The sequence below is a fragment of the Pleurodeles waltl genome, chromosome 10, assembly GCF_031143425.1.
Source record: "Pleurodeles waltl isolate 20211129_DDA chromosome 10, aPleWal1.hap1.20221129, whole genome shotgun sequence".
Lineage (NCBI taxonomy): Eukaryota > Metazoa > Chordata > Amphibia > Caudata > Salamandridae > Pleurodeles > Pleurodeles waltl.
The window spans coordinates 763,028,247-763,048,502 of NC_090449.1; the positions used below are offsets into that span (position 1 = coordinate 763,028,247).

Consider the following 20,256-nt stretch of genomic DNA (forward strand, 5'->3'; position numbering starts at 1 on the left):
GAAGGTTCCTGTTACAGAGGTGGGCTCATTTCAGTAGTAATGTCTGCGATGAGTAAGAGAGATGTAGAAGTAACAACAACGGAAAGAAGTGCATCAAATCAACCCAAGTAAATTCCTTCTTGCACAAAAAAGGTATTTTATATTACATGTAGCCCTGGTTTATCTATGTTTTGACACACACTTCAGGCAATATGTCTATTCTGAAATTAACGTGTACTGCAGAAGACAGGCAAACATGGTTGGTAAATAGTTAGATCCTCCGCCTAGTTGTTGAGGTTTAGGATAGTCTACTATGTGATTCACCCTAAGGTCCCAAACAACTACTGATGTTCAGGTAGCTTAGTCCCATATTGAGAAGTTTAAATAGACATTACAGTGGGTGAAATAGTGCATAAGCAATGCCACTGCTATTCACCATAGTAGGCTAAATATGCTAATATGTGCATTCAGAATCCGAAATCCTAAATTTAATTAATACTGGTCTTAGGGGCTCGCTTTCATTTATGGTTTGCTTTTCAGATCTTTTTCTCACCATGGACAGAGACTCTTCCTTTTTTCCTGAAAGCAAATACTAAAAAATAACCTATAGCTACTTTGTGGTGGTCAACGGGAAGCAGTGAGGTGGAGTAGGAAAATGGTAGCCGATGTGAGGTTCATCCCTGATAAACACCCTAAGAGTCTACCTAAGAACAGACATGCCATATGTCCCTGGCTTCAATAATGAAGTTATAAAATGACACTTGTAGAGATTACCTTAATGGAGGGCTTTGGAGATAAATGGAGCACTTTATTCTGAGTCTTGAGAGTTAAAAAAGCAGGCAGCAGTAACACAGTTGATCTGATATTTTCAACGTAAGTTGTAGTAGAGTTTGGACTGAATGCAGGCAAGCAGGAGGATGTGCTGCGGACCGCAGGTTGAGATTTGGGTCAGCTTTAAGTGGTGTGTGGATTGGATGTTATCTGGGGATTGGATGTGACCAAATGCTGTGATGAATCCTTATGAATATATTAGTAGATCCACGTTGTTGCTCGCTGTGTGGGTTTCCCGGTAATTGGGGCTGAATAAAGTGAATGGGAATAAGACAAGTCAGTGAAATGGAAGTAGAACACATAAGAGGCTGAAGACTGCTACAGTGGAGGTGGCATGTCCTAAGAAGGAAACTTAGGAATTGGTACTCTGATATACTTATCTGAGATTTAAAAACAGAGTTGAATGAAAAATTATAATATAGACCTGAAGAAGCAGTAAAGTGGATACAGCGAAAAAAGATTCACTTCGATATGCTTTTAATTTTTGTAACTGAATAACCTGTAACAGAATAGTATATAAATGTTAGACTGATTATACTTTTTAAGGTCATTGATAGTTAGAGGCAGGATAAAAGGGCTGTGTGTGACTTTGATTAAAATTAGACATGAACAAAATGGTTCTTAAAAATGTATTTCTTTGAAGGTTTGTTTCTAAAAATTTGTGGAAGGCCATTCTTGAAAACCTTATTTCTTCATGTTTAATTTTCTTTTTGTGGCTTTTAAGGGGGGTTTCCTACCCTTAACTGCTTTTGTGTTTTTTCCAAGAGCCCCTTCCCTGCTTTACGTGCCCCATGTGAAACTCTCCCTCCTACTTTACTCATTTTTTCAAAATACCTTACTCTCTTTCTACTTTTCTCCTGATTTTATTTACAAACTCATTACTCCTCCTGACAATTTACTCAATTCATAAAAATCCACAGAACTTTATTTTGGTCACATGCTGACCATAAAAGCCACACAGATAAAACAACAGCACATAATTTACAACAAAATAGCAATCAGTGCTATTATTTACATTGGTTAAAACATGTATAACAATTTTTTTTAAATTCATCATATTGATTTCATCGTATAAAAAAAAAATCATCTCAGGTTCCTTTATAAAGTCTATGATTAACCCACATATCTCCTTCTGATGACTAGTGCATTTTAAAATTCACAATGGCCATACCAATGTATTCAATTTTTCGCACAGCTGTTAGCCCCTCTTTCCGCTTTTGTTTTTATTTTTTTTACAAACCCCTTATTCCCACTTTACTTACTTTCTTGCAAACCACTTATTTCTCCTCTAGGCTTTTCTTTTTTTTTATTTTATTTTTACAAAACCCCTACTACTAATTTCTCCATTTTTTAATGTCTTACTCCCCTCCCACTTTACTTCTCTTTTAGAAATCCATTGTCCCTACTTCTGCTTTACTCCCTTTTTCAAACTCCTTCCTCCCCCTCCAACATTACTCCCCTTTATATTACAAACCCCTTATCCCAGGCCACTTTACTCCTTTTTTCAAACTCCTTAGTCCCCTTCCGTCATATCCCCAGTTCTTTAAATATCCCTTGTTCGCACTTTCACTTTACTACCTGTTTTACACATTTCTACTTCCACTTTACTTCCTTTTTTGAAAGCCTACTTTAATCCCATTTTTTTACAAACCCTCTAACCCATTTTACTCTTTTTTCAAAATCATATTCCCCGTGAGTTGTACTTCCTTTGTTAAAAAAAAAAACCCTTACCTTCACAACCACCTTAAAATCTTTTTTCAGGTCTCATTTCCTGCTACCCTTAGTTCTTTCTTTAATAACACCATACTGAGTTTCTCCTTTCCTTCCTATGTGTGCCACATCCAGAGCACTCTGAGGTCTCCTTGGGGTGGTTTAAAACACTTTACAAAATCCAAAATATTATAAATACAATAAATTATACTTTTCTCTTCTAAAGATCAATCTCGAATTCATCAGCTGAACAATATTGTCAAGAAGTACTCACCATTTAAGTCTTTGAAACCAACTGAAAAGTTGAAATCTGTGCTAGGCATTTTGGGTAATGGGGGTTGAGTTGAGTCTACCCCTAGACTCTGTTGAGAAATAAAAAAAACTGACATTAAAATACAACTAAATTATTAAACAACTAATCATTTTACTGATCACATTAATCATGGTGTCATTATGTTAACAAAACATATTAAGTCCTAGCAAGTCCTAGCCAGTTGAGTTTTATTATTTTGCAAATGTGTTGCATTGAATACAGATTGTTGGAGAGACTGTAAAGTGTTCCTAAATTGTGTACCAACAGTAGCATTTTTAACAGGAAAACCAATAAGCCGTACTTTTTAATGACTGTTATGCCAAACATCCTTTTCTAACACTCCAAAAAACATGGCAACGCAAAGGGCTTATGACATCATTATGAAATTGGAGGGAATTGAAACTCCCTTAGTTTATCAGGAAAACTCTAAGGCCCAAATATTTAGAAAAAGCACGGAACATAGCACAGCAGCCAAAAATGCTGTGCTACGTTGTGTGACAGGGAGGGAGCAGGAGAGCTCCATATCTACAAAAATATGGCCCTCTTGTTCCCTCTCCCTAGGGCCAGTGCTGATTATAGCTGCAACGCGCCAGGCACTCAACTTTGTGCCAGAGTGCAATGGTGCATGGGTCTGTTCAACATAGGTGTTGTACTGGAAGGGTGCCCTTCTTGAGCAAAATATACTTAGATACACTTTAAAGCCTTCCCTACTTTTACTGCATGCAGCACGCATGCAAAGTCGGAAAAGAAAGGAGAATTTAAAACATTTCTTCTTTTAACGTCTACTTTCAAATGGCATTAATTTTTGGAGCAAAACCCTGTCTACTAATGTTTGTAGATATGGTTTTGCGTCAAAAGACTTGGGTGATTGCATGGCACACCCATGTACCACCCATGTAATGCCCCCTTGGTGATAAATAACACAAAGCATTACTTGGTGCTGCTTTGTGCTACTTTTAGGGTATTTTTCAGTGCAGAACAAGTTTTGCACTGGAAAGTAAATTAGGAAAAAATTATTGTTGAATTCTATAAGAAATGTAGACCAAGCACAACCAAAGTTATTCATATTTTCACTACCTGTCCTTAAAATATTAAATGGACATAACACAAGGTTATACTCATCGTGTGAAATCACCGATCACAATTAACATGGCACAATCACTGCAACATGCCTCCCAAAATGAAGGGCTTAGCCTCAAATTTCTTCGATTGTTTTTATACTTTTGCAATTAATCATGTCACACACATTTTCCAAGGATTCCCTCTCCCAGTCTTTCCCTTTTAAAATGATATTATACTGCTCAAACACAGTAGTCAGTTCCTAAAAACGAAACACTACCTACCCTTCTGGGAAAGTACTGGGCAAATCAATTTCAGAATACTCTAAACATCTTCAAATTCATATTTTAAGAAACTTTCAAATATTTGGAAGTTTGTGAAAATGTCACACAGTTAATCATGCTTTAAATGAAAGCAGTGCATCAAATATTATTCAAATCGGAATGCCCATGTTCCAAAATTGCAGAAAATCAAAGAGAGATAGAGCTCAATTTCACAGTGGTTCTAGAAAGGCCCATAGCCAAAGGTAGATGCTTTCGAAATGCATTGCCCAAGGACTTACTACAAGGTCTTGGGGTTGGACAGGGGCCTGGTCCCCAAAGTTCATTAGAACATTGGAATGCTGGGGGCTCCATTGAAAACAATGGAGTGCTGCGGGCTTTTACTGGCCGGTAAAAGCCCGCAGCGCCAACATTCCAATGTTCGCTTTGTTCACAGCAACAGCTGTGAACAAAGCCTCACGGAGCCCGAGGGGATTTAAATCCCCTCGGGCTCCGTGAACCTTTTTTCTTTTAATACAACATTCTGCCCTGTGTGGCAGAATGTTCTAATAGCCTTAGAACCCGCCGTAGCGGGCTCTACCGGCTATTAAAGTCCCTCTCCCTTGTTAAATGCCCTCGCCTTCGGCTCGGGCATTTAACGCGGGGAGCGGGCCTTTAATAGCCGGTAGAGCCCGCTACGGCGGGTTCTAAGGCTATAGTAAATGACTAAAGATGGAGAAAGTTTATAGGCACGGTCTATTCTGCAGCACTTTTACACTGTTAATATTATTGTTCCTTTACAAATATTTGTGATACATAGTAGGAGATGATGCCTTTTTAAGAGAAGTGAACCAGAGACACTCGCAATTGTCATAAGGTGTTTTGGAAACACCTCTAGCCAGTACAATTGATAAAAGCTAAACATATTTGCAATTTTTCATGGGGTAAGTGCTACCGCTCAAGGCACCTATGGGAAATGTGAGTGAATCAGCATTTCTGGGCACATTTTGCAAAGAACCATTGATAACTGAATGGGTTTTAAAGGAAGTTTAAGTACTCCCCAGGCAGCAATATATTTAGCTTATTTTTCATCATTAGGCTTTTACCAAAACTAAACGGGATTTAGGCCAAGAAGTGGGAAAGAAGGAGGAAGAGAATTATAGAAATACAATGGAAAGATACAAAAAAGAGCACACAAGAGAAAGAAAAAGGGTCAGAAAGTGTAGGGTGGCAGAAAAATAGGCATGAGGTGGAATCACAACACAGCCTTGATGTTCAGTAACCTCCTCATGCAGCAGCACTGACCCGATTAAAGCCCACCTGCACTGTGACAACAAAAAGCATGCGGCCTTCACCCAGTGCTAGAGCTTGAGATTAAGTTAGGCAGGGATGAGGAGGCACTATGTTTGATTTGGTGCCTTATCTCAAGAATACAGGTTAGAAAATATTGCTGATGATCAGCATTTGCTAATGTTTTGGACTGTTTATTTGGGAACATACATTTGCTTATTCTTAAGTCCATGATCCGAGTCTCTGTGGTCTCCTGGTCTGTCTCCCTGTCTTTGTGTCCATGCATTAATATCCTTTTATCCCAATGTCTGTGACCTTCTGTAAGGGTCAATGTCTGGGTCAGTGTCATATGTCACAGTGGCAATCTCCCAGTCACAATGTCAGTCAATATCCCCTTATCAGTCTACAAATACAACAAGCCCATATCACTGTCAATGTCCCCATGTCTACCTATAACATAGCTTGTTTCACAGCCTCTATGTCTGTGTCTCAGAGGCACTATACCCAGCTAAATGTCTGTCTCATTGTTCCTGTGTCACTGTTCCCATGTCAGTGACCACATGCAAGTTTAACTGTTCCGGTGTCAGTGTCTCACCCCCTTGAGCGGTATTGGACTTCCCTATATCTGTGATAGTGTCAGTGTCAGTATTGATATTCCTTTGTTCCTGTGTCAGAATACCAATGTTGTTATCGCTGAGTGAGTGTACTCCTGTCACTATTCATGTGTATTAGAGACCTAGGGCGGGATTTATCAAGGGCTTACATTGGCCTCATGCCATGCATAGTGGCACAAGGGCAACGCAAGCCTTTAAGTGATATTTACTATGCCACACAGAGCCACCGTGCGTGGCTCTGCATGGCATAGAAAGTATGGACTAACACAGGGGAGCACAAGTTGCTTCTTTGTGTTACTCTGCCCTGAAAAGGCATTCCATAACTGGAGCTTGGGTGTTTCCAAGCATCAACCGCTGTTTTTTGGCGCATTCCCAGATTTACTAACACTAGCAAACCTGGGAACACGTCTTAATGGTATGCCTTCCCAGGGGAGAAATAACAAAGATAAATGTGTTTTTTCCTCCTTGTTTTTCCTCTTTGTGTGTGTGCTGCATTCTGCAGCACACATGTAAAAAGAAAAAAGCTCAGAGGCTTGTTCAGGATGGTGTCCCTTATGCACAAAAAAAATCCTTCTTGCAAAGCAGACACCCGTGCATGATGGTACCAGGGTGCCTGTGTTGGCACTTGGTAGCCACTGGTGCACCAGCGCAAAGAGAGAGCATGAATGCACCATATCTTTGTAGATTCAGCACATTCCTGCCTTCTCCATGGACAGCGCAGCATTTACTATTGCTCAGTTGCGCTGTGCCAATTGTTAGTAAATCTGTCCCCAGTGTCTAAGACCCTGTTGCAGTTTCCTTGTGTCGATGTTGGTGCTCAAGTACTAGAAACCCTGTGTCAGGGCCTCCATAGCCATGCCATTATGAGTGCAACTTCCTAGTGTTAGTGTCAGTATCTATGTGCGTTAGCATCCCAGTGTTATGCTATATTATTTTATGTTATGATATGTTATTATATGTTATGAAGAATTGTATTGTGCGCTTATTGCTTGAGGAGTATCAAGGTGCTGTAGTAGATGAGTAGGCCAATTGGGGACCTAGTTGAATAACCAGGTCTTTGGTTTCTTGCAGAACTTCAGTTGGGATGGAGAAGGCCTGATGTGGTGTGAAATTTTGCTCCAGGGATTGGTGGCGATGTAGGAGAAGGAACGTCCTCCTGATTTGCTCCTGAGGATGGGGGGGGGGGGGTATTTGCATGAAGTGGAGGGTGGCTGAGCGCAGTTGCTTGACGGGTTGGTGAAAGCTGTGGTGGTGGTTCAGAGTGAGCAAGTTGATTTGGCATGGCTTCCGGACTGGTAGCCAGTGTAGCTCTCTAAGATGGGGAATGATGTGTGTTCTGCAGGGGATGTTGAGTCCACCGGCAGCATTTTGGGTGGTCTGGAGTCTGTTTGAGTTCATTCGTAATACTGGTGTACAGTGTATTGCATAGCCTAGTCTGCTGGTGATAAGGGCCTGGGTGACTGTGCATCTGGTGTTATTGGGATATGGAATATTTTGTGAAGCATATAAAGGACAAAGAAGGAGGAAGAGGTGACAGTATTTACTTGTTTGGCCATTATGAGTCTGTAGTCCAAGATGATGTTGATGTTTTTGGCATGGTCAGCAGGGCTGGGCATGGATCCCAGGTCTGCTGGCCTCCAAGAGGTGTCCCATGGAAAGCTATTGTTCCCAAAGATCAGTGTTGAGTTTTAGGCAGTTCTGTTTCATTCAGTTTCCTATGTTTGACATGCAGGTGGTGAAGTTGCTCCGAGTGGTGTGGATGTTGTCTGTGAAGGAGAGGATGAGCTGGGTTTCATCTGCATAAGAGACTATGGCCCTCATTACGAGCCTGGCGGTCTGTGACCGCCAGGCTCGCGGTTGGCGGGAGCACCGCCGACAGCCTGGCGGTGCCCCTTAGGGCATTCTGACCGCGGCGCTTTGGATGCGGTCAGTGCAGGAAAACCGGCGGTCTCCCGCCGGTTTTCCGCTGCCCGTCAGAATCCTCCAAGGCGGCGCAGCATGCTGCGCCGCCTTGGGGATTCTGACACCCCCTACCGCCATCCTGTTCCTGGCGGTTCGCCCGCCAGGAACAGGATGGCGGTAGGGGGTGTCGCGGGGCCCCTGGGGGCCCCTGCAGTGCCCATGCCAACGGCATGGGCACTGCAGGGGCCCCCGTAAGAGGGCCCCGCTTGTATTTCACTGTCTGCATAGCAGACAGTGAAATACGCGACGGGTGCAGTAGCACCCGTCGCACCTTCCCACTCCGCCGGCTCGATTCCGAGCCGGCGTCCTCGTGGGAAGGTTGTTTCCCGCTGGGCTGGCGGGCGGCCTTAAGGCGGCCGCCCGCCTGCCCAGCGGGAAACTCAGAATGCCGGCCGCGGTCTTCAGACCGCGGTGCGGTATTCCTGCGGCGCAACTTTGACGGGCGGCCTCCGCCGCCCGTCAAAGTTGTAATGAGGGCCTATGTTGATTCCATGGATTCCCATAACATGGGTGAGTGGCACCATGTAGACAGAGAAGAGGATAGGGCTCAGCGATGATCCTTGAGGGACTACACAGATGAGGTCCTTGGGTTCAGAAGTGTAGGACAGGAGCCTGACTCTCTGGGTCCTGTCGGAAAGGAAAGAGGCCAGCCATCTCAGGGTGGGACCATGTACTTGAGAGTTGTGGAGTCTTGTGATGAAGGTGTTGTGGAATATTGTGTCAAAGGCTGTGGTGAGCTTGAATAATATGAGTGCTGTGGTCACCCTTTTGTTAATGATGGTCCGGATGCCATCAGTTGCTCTGCCGAGAGCAGTTTCTGTGCTGTGGTTGCTGCAGAATATTGACTGTGAGATGTCTAGTAGATGCTGTTGATCAAGATGGTTGGAGAATTGTTTGTTGATAGCGTTCCTCATGCCTTTGGTTGAGAAGGGCAGGAGTGAGATAGGTCTGTAGATGCTGAGCTCCTTTATGTCTTCTGTAGGTTTTGGCAGTTTCTAAATGGCGGTGCCCTTGTGCCATAATCTCAGCATTAGTGTCTGTGGATTTCTCAGTGTACCTGAGCCAGTGTCACCATGTCAGTGCTAGTGTGTAAATGTCATTACCACTCTTTATGTTTCCCCATGTAACTGATTAGATTCAATGTCAGTGCCCCAATTCCCTATCTACCCATATCCCAGCGTCAGTTCCACGGTATCAGTATCCAAGTGCCAATATCCCATTGTCAGTACTTCTGACGTATTGTCTAGGTGTCAATGTCAGCATCCCAATGCCAACGCCCCCAATGTTAGATTCACTTTTTCTGGGTCACTTTCCTGTTGTCCTAATATTAGTGTCTCTGTACCCAGGCATTGTAGCTGTGGCAATAACCCTTATCAATGTGGTGATATACAGTGTTCATGTCAGTGTCCCCGGAAGACTAATAATGCCTGTGTTCCTATATGTGGGTCTACAGTCAGTGTCCCATTTTAGCAACCAAAGGTCAGAACCCAAGTGCTGTGTCACCCCAGTCAGTGCCCTTTTTTTAGCATTATTTTACTGTCCTTGTGTTGTGTCCGAGTATCTGTATCTAAGTGTGAATCTCCCAGTGTCACTGTCCGTGCCAATGCCCCAGCATCAATCTGTGCCTCCTGCCAACCTTCCAGCTTTAATGTTCCCAAGTCAAACCCCAAAGTTATTGTTGACACTTCTGTGTCTGGGACCCATTACATTTGTCCCATTGGCTTTGACCCTGTGTTCGTGCCCTTTTTTTTGGTGTTGCTTTGTGATTGCATGTGCTGCTGCGTCAGTGTCTTAATGTCAGTTTTGGTGTTCCAGTGTCAGTGACCTACAGTCAATCATTGTAAGCCATGTCAATGTTTAAATGCCCATAGGCCCAAGACTGTCAAAATGGGAATCTTTTTGTTATGGAAGTCCTGTTACTCTCCATAATTATTATTTTCTTGTTCCTAAACAGGAACTCTTTCCTGCTTTCTGTACAAAGGAGGGTAAGTGCCGCTGGTTGTCAGAACTGTACTTCATTTGACTATAAATTCTCACAGTCCCTTGGTTCGTATCTTCCACCTACTACTTTCCACATACTAGTTTACAGTACTTTCATTGTTGTACTGTATATATGTCCATTTTATAAATTAAAACTCAATTTCTTGTTAATTATTGTATATTTTTTATTTGTTTCTCACTTCCCATTTTTCAAATCTGAACTTCAAGCACTTTGTCATATGTCCTTTTTAGGTCATGCATTTTTTAATTCAAACATGATATTTCATTAATAGCTTTCTTGCTCCCTACGGGGAAAAAGAGGGGATCATGTACTGCCACAGCTTATGGCTGGGATTTGTAATTAGGAATTTGTGGGACAAAACAGAAAACCAGTGTTACTGTGAGATGTAGTTGATCCCTGAAGAAGGGATATTCCAGCCTGAAATTCATTAGGGCATTAGAGGAATCATGAACGGAGTGTTATGTTTGGATTAAAACCAAAGTGTAACTGCAAAACAAATTGATATAAAAAACAGTTCAGACTTTAAGTTACTAACTGAGAATCAATCAATAAAGATACAACAATCAACAAGAAACAGAGTTTTAAGTAACTTGAAGAAGTATTTTTATACAGAATGTTTGACCTGACAGCTTTAGAGTGGTCTTCCTCCACCTTTTTACTTGCCTCTCTCCATTTTTCTGAACTCATTTTTGCTGGCTTTAGGACTGTGCACACCTTACCATTGCTGACCAGTACTAAAGTGCTCGTGCTCTCTCCCCCAAACATGGTAACACTGGCTCCTACCCATACCCAATTGGCATACTTAGTTTAGTTATAAGTCCCTAGTAAAGTGCAGCGTATGTTTTCAGGGCCTGTAAATTAAATGATACTAGTGGGCCTTCAGCACTGATTGTGTAACTCACATAAGTAGCCCCTTAACCATGTCCCAGGCCTGCCATTGCAAGGCCTGTGTATGCAGTTGTACTGCCACCTCGACTTGGCATTTAAAACCACAGGGCAGGGTGCAGTGTATTTAAAAGGCAGGACATATACTTTCAAGTTTTGCATGTCCTGGTAGTGAAAAACTCCCTAAGCCTGCTCCTCTCATAGGCCAGCACTGAGAATTCCTTAATATACTTTTATAAGTAATTTGTTATCAGAAAGGAGTAACTGCCTCATGTTTCAAATCTTTGGAATGGTAATGACAAATCCTCGTTATTGGTAAGGTTGTATTTCACATTACCATTTTAAAAATGCCACTTTTATAAAGTAGGCATTTCTCTACTCTTACTGCTCTATATGCCTTACAGCCTATCTCCAATACACATCTGGTCTGTGCTGGGTTACAGCTCCCCTTGTGCATTCCATCCAGACAACCATAATTACAGGACACTCCACTACATCTGCATTCATCTACATTCTGATGGGTCTTCTGGGCAGGAAGGGTCGAGGTGCTCACACTTACACTTTGCCTGACCCCACACAAAGAGTGATAATCTCCACAGTTAGCCTGACAGACAGGACTGGGCTGAAAGGGAACTGGCACACTTCAAATACACTTTTTGAAGTCTCCACTACTTCAAAGGCACATTTGGGTATAAGTACTGGGTCTCTGACCCCTTCAAATCAGACACTTCTGGACCTGGAACTGAATCTCTGTCAGACAAACTGCTGTGGTCCTCAAAGGACTTAACTGGACTGCTTTTCTGTAGGGACTGCTTTTCTGCTCGTTTCCCTGCTGGCTGCTGCTCTCTGACCCTTCTGGAAGGACTCTGCCTTTCCACCAGAGTGGTCTCCAAATGCTTGCTGCCAGGCTCCCTGTTCTCCTGTGGACTCAGGGACATCAAACACTGGCTACTGCTTTCCTGGTGCTAATGGACTCTGCTTTCTGTGAGTCTCAGTCCTGCCTGAGGTGCCCCTCCAAAGCTCTGGGCCTCAGAAGTGGGTTCCACAGCTGAGTTTTACAAAAATCGACACATCGTCCTGAGTTCAGCGACAAACTAGGCACACTGCATTTCTGACAACAACATGTCGGCTGCTGATGACAGCAGATCCACAGCCTGCGCAACATGTCGATGATGCTCTGTGTGGCCCGACGGTGAAGCATCACATTTACCTCAACAGAGCACATGGACGAAGCAGTGACAAGACTGTGTGGAAAATATTGCTGCATCATGCCCTCAGCACTGCTGCATCACTCCACCAAAGGTACTGTTTCAGCTGGCACTAAGTGGGTTTTTATAACCGGCCTACCCTCCACTGCAGTCAGCCTGGATTCTGCATTTTCACTGGTCCCTCATGACCTGAAGAAACGTTTTGACGGCTAGTGACTTCTAAGCACGGTTTTCACATTTAAACTTTAAAAAACATTTCTTGACTTCCACTGGATAGATTTTTGTTGTTTTGGTCTCATTTGACTCAGATAAATATTCTCTAAGTTTCTAACCTATTATGGAGTCATTTGTGGTGTTTTCACCGTGATGCTGTATGAGTTATTGCACAAATACTTTAAAGATTGCCTTCTAAGTTAAGCATTCCTCCTCTGTGCCAAGCTACAGGAGGGTGAATACAGAATAATTTAGGTTGTGTTTTGAATTACCCTGACTAGGATTGTGGCCCCTCCTTGGACAGGGTGCATACCTCTGCCACTCTAGAGACTCAATTTCCAACACAGAGCACAAGAGAGAATGTTCTGAAAGCTATTTGAATACCTATCTCTAAGTCAACATCCCCATGTCAGTGCTGCAGTTTGTGGGTCACTCCTCTAGTGTTCCTGTCTAAGTTTTAGTGTCTCTATGTCAGTGTCTTTGCATCAGAATTTCACGTCAGTACACTAGTGCTGTATATGCCTAGTGTTCCTGCATCAAAGCCAATATGTTGTGTCACTCTCCTTGTGTTACTATTTTTATGACAGTATGTGTGCTGCCACACCAGTTTGTCACTGTCATTGAGCTATGTCAGTATATATTCTTCAGTTTCACTAGTCCCTGTGCCAATGCACTAGTTTTAGTGTGGATTTGAGTGTGTTATTATTTTAGTGACGGTGCATATTTGCCAAGTCCCCTCTGCATGTCCCTTTATTAGTGTCCTAAAGTCAGTGGCCCTCTCTCACTATAGCCAAAGCCCCATGTCAGTCTTGATGCTCCTGTGGCAGTGTGTAAGTGAAAGTGTTGGTGCCACTTTGTTGGTACTCCTATGTCACTGTTGGAGCACCTGTGTCAATTTCCTACTGTTTCTGTGTGTCCGTCTGAACCACTGTACTAGCCTATGTATCCACACAATATAATTGTGTGCTTAGAAACTATTTACAGCATCCTTGTTACACCTCAAAGAGGTGGATACATTCGAAAAAGTTGTGAAAAAACACTTTGTTGGAAAGGCTCATTTGGAAAAAGGGAGAGTTGACAATTGAAACATGCATTTTACTAATGGATGCACTACAGTTACTCTTCTGGCTTTTAGTCTTCTCCTACGTGAGCCTTCAGAAGAGGTTTCACAGATCGCTTGAAAACAGAAGACATTTTTAAGCTTGTTTAATTTTAGCTTCCATGATGAACATTTTCAGAGATGAAGGAAGTGTTGATGTTAGCTAGGCTCTTGTTTTGAACTCAGTTTGTTGAATTTATGGGTATTAGCATTTATGTGGTGACCTGCCTCTTCAGGCACCCACGTTGCACGGACCCTGGCCTGGTTTCTGGCACTTGCAGTAAATATAATTGTTCATATACCCAAGTCTATAAAAAGATAAGAAAGATCTAAATTTAAAAAAACAGCAAATTGCCTCCTACCTGAGCAAACAGTAAAAGGAGACAGACGTAACAGCTGGCGGGTGAGAGAGAGGAACATGAAAACTTCTATGAAGCCAAGAATTCACCTATGCAAGAGCTATTGGCTTTGCCATGTTTAGAATGAAGTAGTGTTGTAGAGTGGCACTGAGTGGAGTGCTGTAAAGTGGAGTACCATAGAGTGGAGTAGAGTGTTCGAGTGGAATAGAGTTTAATGGAGTAGAGCGTCAGAGTTGAGTATCGCAGAGTGGAGTGTTGTAGAGTGGAGTGTCAGAGTGGAGTAGAGTGGTCTAGGGTGAACTGGCATAAAGCACAGTGGTGCAGAGTAGATTGACATAGAGTGCAGAGGAATAGATTGGACCGGTTTTGAGTGAAGTGGTAGAGTGAATTGGTGTAGAGTGCAGTAAGTGGAGTGGTGCGGGGTAGAGTGCAGTGGTGCAGAGTAGAGAGGAGTAGAGTGCAGTGGTGCAGAAAAGATCAGAATAGCTGGGAGTAGTGTAGCGTGCAGTGACATAGAATGTATTGGTGTAGATTGCAGTACAGTGGCGTAGATTTGAGTGGTGCAGAGTAGGGAACAGCGGCACAGCATGTAGTGGCAGAGAGTGAAGTCCTGTAGATTGCGGTAGAGTGCAGTAGCATAGCATACAGTGGCACAGAGTAGAGAGGCACACACTAGAGCGGGGCAGAGAGCAGTGGAATGGAGAATAGTGGTGCAGATCAGAAAAGAGTGGTGTAGAGTGCAGAGACGTAGAGCACAATGGTGTAGAGTGCTGTAGTGTGCAGCGGTGCTGAGTGCAGTGGCATAGAGTACAGTAGCACAGACCGCAGTGATGCAGAATAGTAGGCATAGAGTGCATTGGTTTTGAGTAAAGTTGTGTTGAGTGCATTATGTGGAGTGCAGTGATTTAGAGTAGTGTGGCGTAAAGCACAGTGGCATAATGTAGAGTGGTGCAGAGTAGAGTGCAGGTGCGTTGCATGCAGTGGGGTAAAGTGTTAGAGAGTAGAGTATAGCAGCACAGAGTGTGTTGGTGCAAAGAAGTTGACATAGAGTGTAGTGGCATAGAGAGCATTGTTTTTTAGTAAAGAGGTACTATGTGCATTGGTGTACAGTGTAGTGATTTAGAGTAGAGTGGCACAGAGTAGAGAGGTGCAGAGAAGAGTGGCACAGAGTAGCATGGAGAGTAAACTGGTGCAGAGAGCAGTGGTGTACAGTACAGTGGTGCAGAGTAGAAAAGAGTGGGATAGAGTGCAGTGACGTACAGCACAATGATGAAGAGTGGTGTAGTGTGCAGTGGCATTAGGTGCCGTGGAATAGTATTTGGCATAGAGTGCAGTGGTATAGAGTGCATTGGTTTTGAGTAAAGGCGTGTTGAGTTGACTGGCGTAGAGAGCAGTGGTTTAGAATAGAGTGGCATAGAGTGCAGCGGCATAGAGCAGAAGTGGTGCAGAGTAGAAGCACATGGAGTGACGTGGCATAGAGTGCAGGGAAGTAGCGAGCAGAGGCGTAGAGTGTTAGAGAGTAGAATATAGTAGCAAAGAGTGCAGTAGTGCTGAGAAGTTGGCATAGAGTGCAGTGGCATACAGTGCATTGGTTTTGAGTAAAGTGGTGCCGAGTGCATTCATGTACAGTGCAGTGGTGCAGAGTGGCTTAGAGTGGAGTGATGCAGGGTAAAGTTGAGTGGTGCAAGGTAGAGTGCAGCGGCATAGAGTAGTGCCATAGAGTCCACTGGTGTAGAGTGCAGTGGCACATAGTGCAGTGTTGCAGAGTACAGTGGCATACAGTGGAGTGGTGCAGAGCAGAATGGATTAGCTTAGACTGGAGTGGTGTAGAGTATAGTGTCAAAGAGTGCAGTGGTGCATAGTAGAATGGGGTACAGTGCACTGGCGTAGAGTGGTGCAGAGCAGACTAGAGAGATGTAGTGGCATAGGGTGCAGTGTTATAGAGTGCAGTGGTGCACAGTAAATTAGAGTGGCAAAGGGCACAGTGGTTTAGAGTGTAGTGGTATAGAGTGCATTGGCCTAGAGTGCACTGTCATAGAGTGGTGTACAGTAGAGTGGAACATAAAAGATTGGTGCAGAGCAGAGTGGTGTAGAGTTCTGTGGCAGAGAGTGCAGTGTTGCATTAGTGTTGTAGAGTGCAGTGATGTAGAGCAGAGTGGTGTAGAGTGCATTGGTGTAGAGTACAGTGGAGTAGAGTTGTGCAGGGTAAAGTGATGTAGAGTGCAATGGTGTAAAGTGGCACAGAGTGCAGTGGCATAAAGTAGGGTGTTGCAGAGTAGAGTATAGTGGCGTACAATGCAGTGGTGCGGAGTAGATTGACATAGAGTGCAGTGATGTAGAGTGCCTTGGTTTTGAGTAAAGTGGTGTAGAGTGCTTTGGCATGGAGTGTAGTGATGTAGAGTGCAGCAGCATAGATAGGGTTGCATATAGTGAAGTAGCAGAGAGTAGATTACAGTAACTTAGAGTGGAGTGGCATAGAGTGAAATGATGCAGAGTGGAATAAAGTGGCATAACGTGCAGTGGCATAGAGTAGATTGTTTCAGATGAGAGTGCAGTGGCATAGTGTTCAGTAGCATAGAATACAGTGACATAGAGTGCAGTATTGTAGGGCTCAGTGTTGTATAGTGCAGTGTCGTAGAGCCCAGTGGTGCAGAGCAGGGTGGTGCAGAGTGTAGCGGCATATAGTGCATTGGTGTAGAGGGCAGCTGAGTGGCATAGAGTGGTGCAGAGAGGAGTGGAGTGGCATAGAGTGCAGTGGTGCAGATAAGAGTGGTGTAGAGGTTAGGGACAGAGAGTAAAATGTTGCAGAGTACAGTGGCGCAGAGTGAAGTGGCGTAGAGTGGAGTGGTGCAGAGTGGAGTGGTGCAGGGTAGAGTGCACTGGCATAGAGTGGTGCAGTGGCATAAAGTGGCAGGGAGAGAACAGTGCAGTGTTGCAAAGCAAACTCGTGGAGTGCAGTGGACTATAGTGGAATGGAGCTGAGTGAATTGTTGTGGAGTGCAGTGGCAAAGTGGTGCACAGTAGAGTGGTGTAGAGTGCATTGGTGTGGAGTGGAGTGGCATAGAGTGGTGCAGAGTAGAATGGTGCAGAGTAGAATAGCGCTGCGAGTAGTGGCGCAGAGTACGGTGGTGCATAGTAGAATAGAGTGGCTTAGAGCAGAATGGTGTAGAATGCTGTGATGTCTAGTACAGTGGCATAAAGTGTTGCAGAGTAGAATATAGTGGTGTGGAGTGTTGCAGAGTAGAGCATAGTGGCACAGACTGCAGAGGTGTGGAGTTGTTGCCATAGAGTGCAGTGGCGTAGAGTAAAATGGTGCAGAGTGCATTGACAAGAGTGCAGTGTTGCAGAGTAGAGTGAAGACGTGCATGTACAGTATAGTGGTGTAGAGTGGTATAGAGTGCAGAGTAGATGACAGTGGCGTGGATATCTTTGGCAAAGAGTGCACTGGCTTAAAGTGGAGTGGTACAGAGTAGTGATTGGTGTAGAGTGCAGTGGCACAGGCTGCAGTGTTGCAGAGTAGAGTGGCATAGAGTAGAGTGGCACAGAGTGTACAGTGTATTGACAAAGAGTGCAGTGGTGCATAATAGAGTAGTGTGGAGTAGAGTGAATTGCCATAGAGTAGAGTGGTGTAGAGTAGAGAGACACAGAGTGAAGTGGCGTAGAGTAAACTGGTGCTGAGTAGAGTGCAGTGAGTGTGGAGTGGCATAGAGTGGGTGGTGTAGTGTGCAGTGGTGCAGCATAGGCTGGAGTGGCATAGAGTGGAATATGCATGGTGTGGTAGTACACTTCCATTACAGACAACACATATCCAACTGAAATGACCAATACATTTCCACAGACATACGGTTTTACTGACAAACGTACACAGCACCCAAACAACAATGTGTGGAGGTTTCATCACCTAGTGTATTGACTTGTTTCAATTGTTTTAAAATGTTTGTTTCCATCACACTTCAGAGCAGGTCACCCTAAATCAAATAGAGACAGAAAATAGAAAGCAAGCAAATGTGAGTTACAAACCACAAAGCCACTGGTAAACAATGTGGGTGAATGCATTTCTAGGGAAGCTTTCCAACTGTCCTCAAGGCGTATTTGGTAAACTGGACAGCTGTTCTGTCTGCTAGGCTTCAACCTAAAAACAAGATCTACAGATAGAGAGAGAGAGGGAGAGAGAGAGAGAGAGAGAGAGAGAGAGAGGGGGGGGGTATGGAGTCATAAAAAGAGAAGCAATCATGGGATGCTTGCAAAGTTTTTGAAGACAACAAGCCTTCTAAAGACGGAAAAGAAGGAAGAGCTACGATTAGTGAGAAGATAGTGCTAAGCCCTGCATGCCATACTATTACTGTAGCTGATCAGAGATTGCCTAAGTGAGGGAGATGAGTTTAGCCCCATGATTTCCACGCTCTTATAGGAATTCCTGAACGAGGATTTCAGTGTATATTTAAGACCATCCTATTCCTGCATCACGGGGGCGGGGAGGAGGGTCTATTCTGTAACTGGTGTATGCTGACACAGCCCCAGGGCGGTTCTTGCTGCAAAAGGATCACTCCTTTATTTAAATGCTAAAATGGCCACGCTTTAATGGGCAATGAGCTTTTTTCGAAACTGAAAGAGGCTGATCCTTACTTTTGACTTCTAATGATTTTCAACAACCCTTCCATTCATTATCATTGATGATTTTGTAGCAAACGTTTTATTTACTTAGTAACTCGACACTGTAAGCCAGCTCTCTCTTCAGAAGAGAAGGGAACAAGGAATAAAGAGAGAATGCAAAAACATCCTGGACGGGATGTGCTACTGATTCATGGACCTGGAAAACCTGAGTTATACAAGCTACTGAGACCTAAGGAGTCAGTTCAAGCCGATCAGAGTCCTGAGTGACTTGACCCACCATGAGCTCTGACATCATACAGAAGCATTGACTCTTCCTAGCTGAGACATCACCTGAAACTCAAGAACCGTGTAATCTCTCGTGGTTTACCTTATGTGAGTTCTTGGGATATCTCTCACCATGAAACGGAAGCCTTTACCAAATTAAGGCAATGTTGTTCGACAATCAACAAACTAATTTTGCACAGCTTTGACTTAATTGTTTTTAAATCCTTATAGTTCTGGGAGGAACAAAAATACTTTACCGAGAGCATTTTATCTTCAGCCAGATTGAAAACAAAAAGCGAATTGTAGCACTCATAGTGAACATCTTGTGAATCCGTTTTAAAGGACACCAAAGGCTGTACTGGCCTTTTCTTCAATAACTAGATGCATTCTCTGCCTAGTGTTGGCCTAACACAACTGAAAACAGTGATTTGCAAAAGGAAAGCCCTGTAGGGGAACCTTTCTGCTCACTTAGGTGATCCGTAAGAAATATTTTATAGAAAAAGTATTTATTTAACGGTTTTCTATAGTACCCTCCAGACTTGTTTCCTGCCTGAGCGCTGGACCAAAGTTCCAAATGGCATTACATGAACTAAAATAAGATCAGTTATCCCCTGCAGAGAGGCGAGTGAGCCAGGGTATATAAGCAAAAACAGCGGGAGGAGGTGCAGGTGCACTTAGGCCCAGAGGGGTTCACTAAACTCCCTATTTTACTACTCAGCCAGTGGACAGAGGATCCATTTTCCTTGCCTGCAATAAGGCCTCTGGCATCCTAGCTATGCCACTGGCAAAAAGCGCAAATGAGTGTCATCTTGCATACGATGCAAGCACTAGCAGCCTACCAGAAGTGAGGCTCTGCCTAATATGAGGCACGCATGCAGTACACACAAAATATATGCAACCAATTAAATGAAATGAAGCTCAACCAAACCATCACTAATGAGGCATACTTTGCATGCACCTGGATGAGAATTTGATCACTTGGTCAGATATTTCTTAAACGTGTGTTTGAAAGTACTCACAATATGTATGTGTGTGTATGTACATGGAATTCTATAGTGCGAACCTCATCAAAAGGCAACGGAGAACTGCTTGCAAAGGTACATTCCTGAGGGTGAGGGGTATGGAGTCCCAGAGTTTCAACATAGTTAAAGTCCACTTGATCTGTAATAGGGATCTGGTGTAGGACTGTTGCTGTCAGAGGTACATGCAGCGCAACTATATAAGGGGGCGACCCCCTTAGTGTTGGATTTGGGTGCCATACCCTGCATCCCCCTTTCTTCCCTTGCAGCCATCACTCATCCTGACGGGAGGGGGTCATGGGTTCCATCCATCTAGCGCACTAATGCCACGTCATATCCTGACCAGAGGAAGGATAAGGTCCAGGTATATATGCCTGCCCTTCCACATGCTCTCCCTCTCTCTTTCCTGCTGGCAACATAATAGGGTGTGGATGTCGGGGTCAGTGCTAGGTATGGTGGTCTGAGATCACCCCATGCAGGCTATGGCAAAGGATCAAATCGGAGGCAGCAATGAAGCACTTGTGCAAAAGGATTATTTGTACCATGCGTAAATTTACAGAAGAAAGGGGCTTTGG

General features: G+C 43.8%; 1 protein-coding gene across 2 annotated transcripts in view; it reads right to left on the bottom strand.

Moving 5' to 3' along the window:
• APBB1IP (amyloid beta precursor protein binding family B member 1 interacting protein) overlaps positions 1 to 20,256 on the bottom strand; it is an 895,472-nt gene that overhangs the window by 497,851 nt on the left and 377,365 nt on the right. For both annotated transcript variants that reach the window (XM_069211356.1, XM_069211357.1), the window contains one exon: positions 2,795 to 2,882. In XM_069211356.1, coding sequence (XP_069067457.1) covers positions 2,795 to 2,882 — 88 coding nt within the window. The remainder of the gene's footprint in view (positions 1 to 2,794; positions 2,883 to 20,256) is intronic.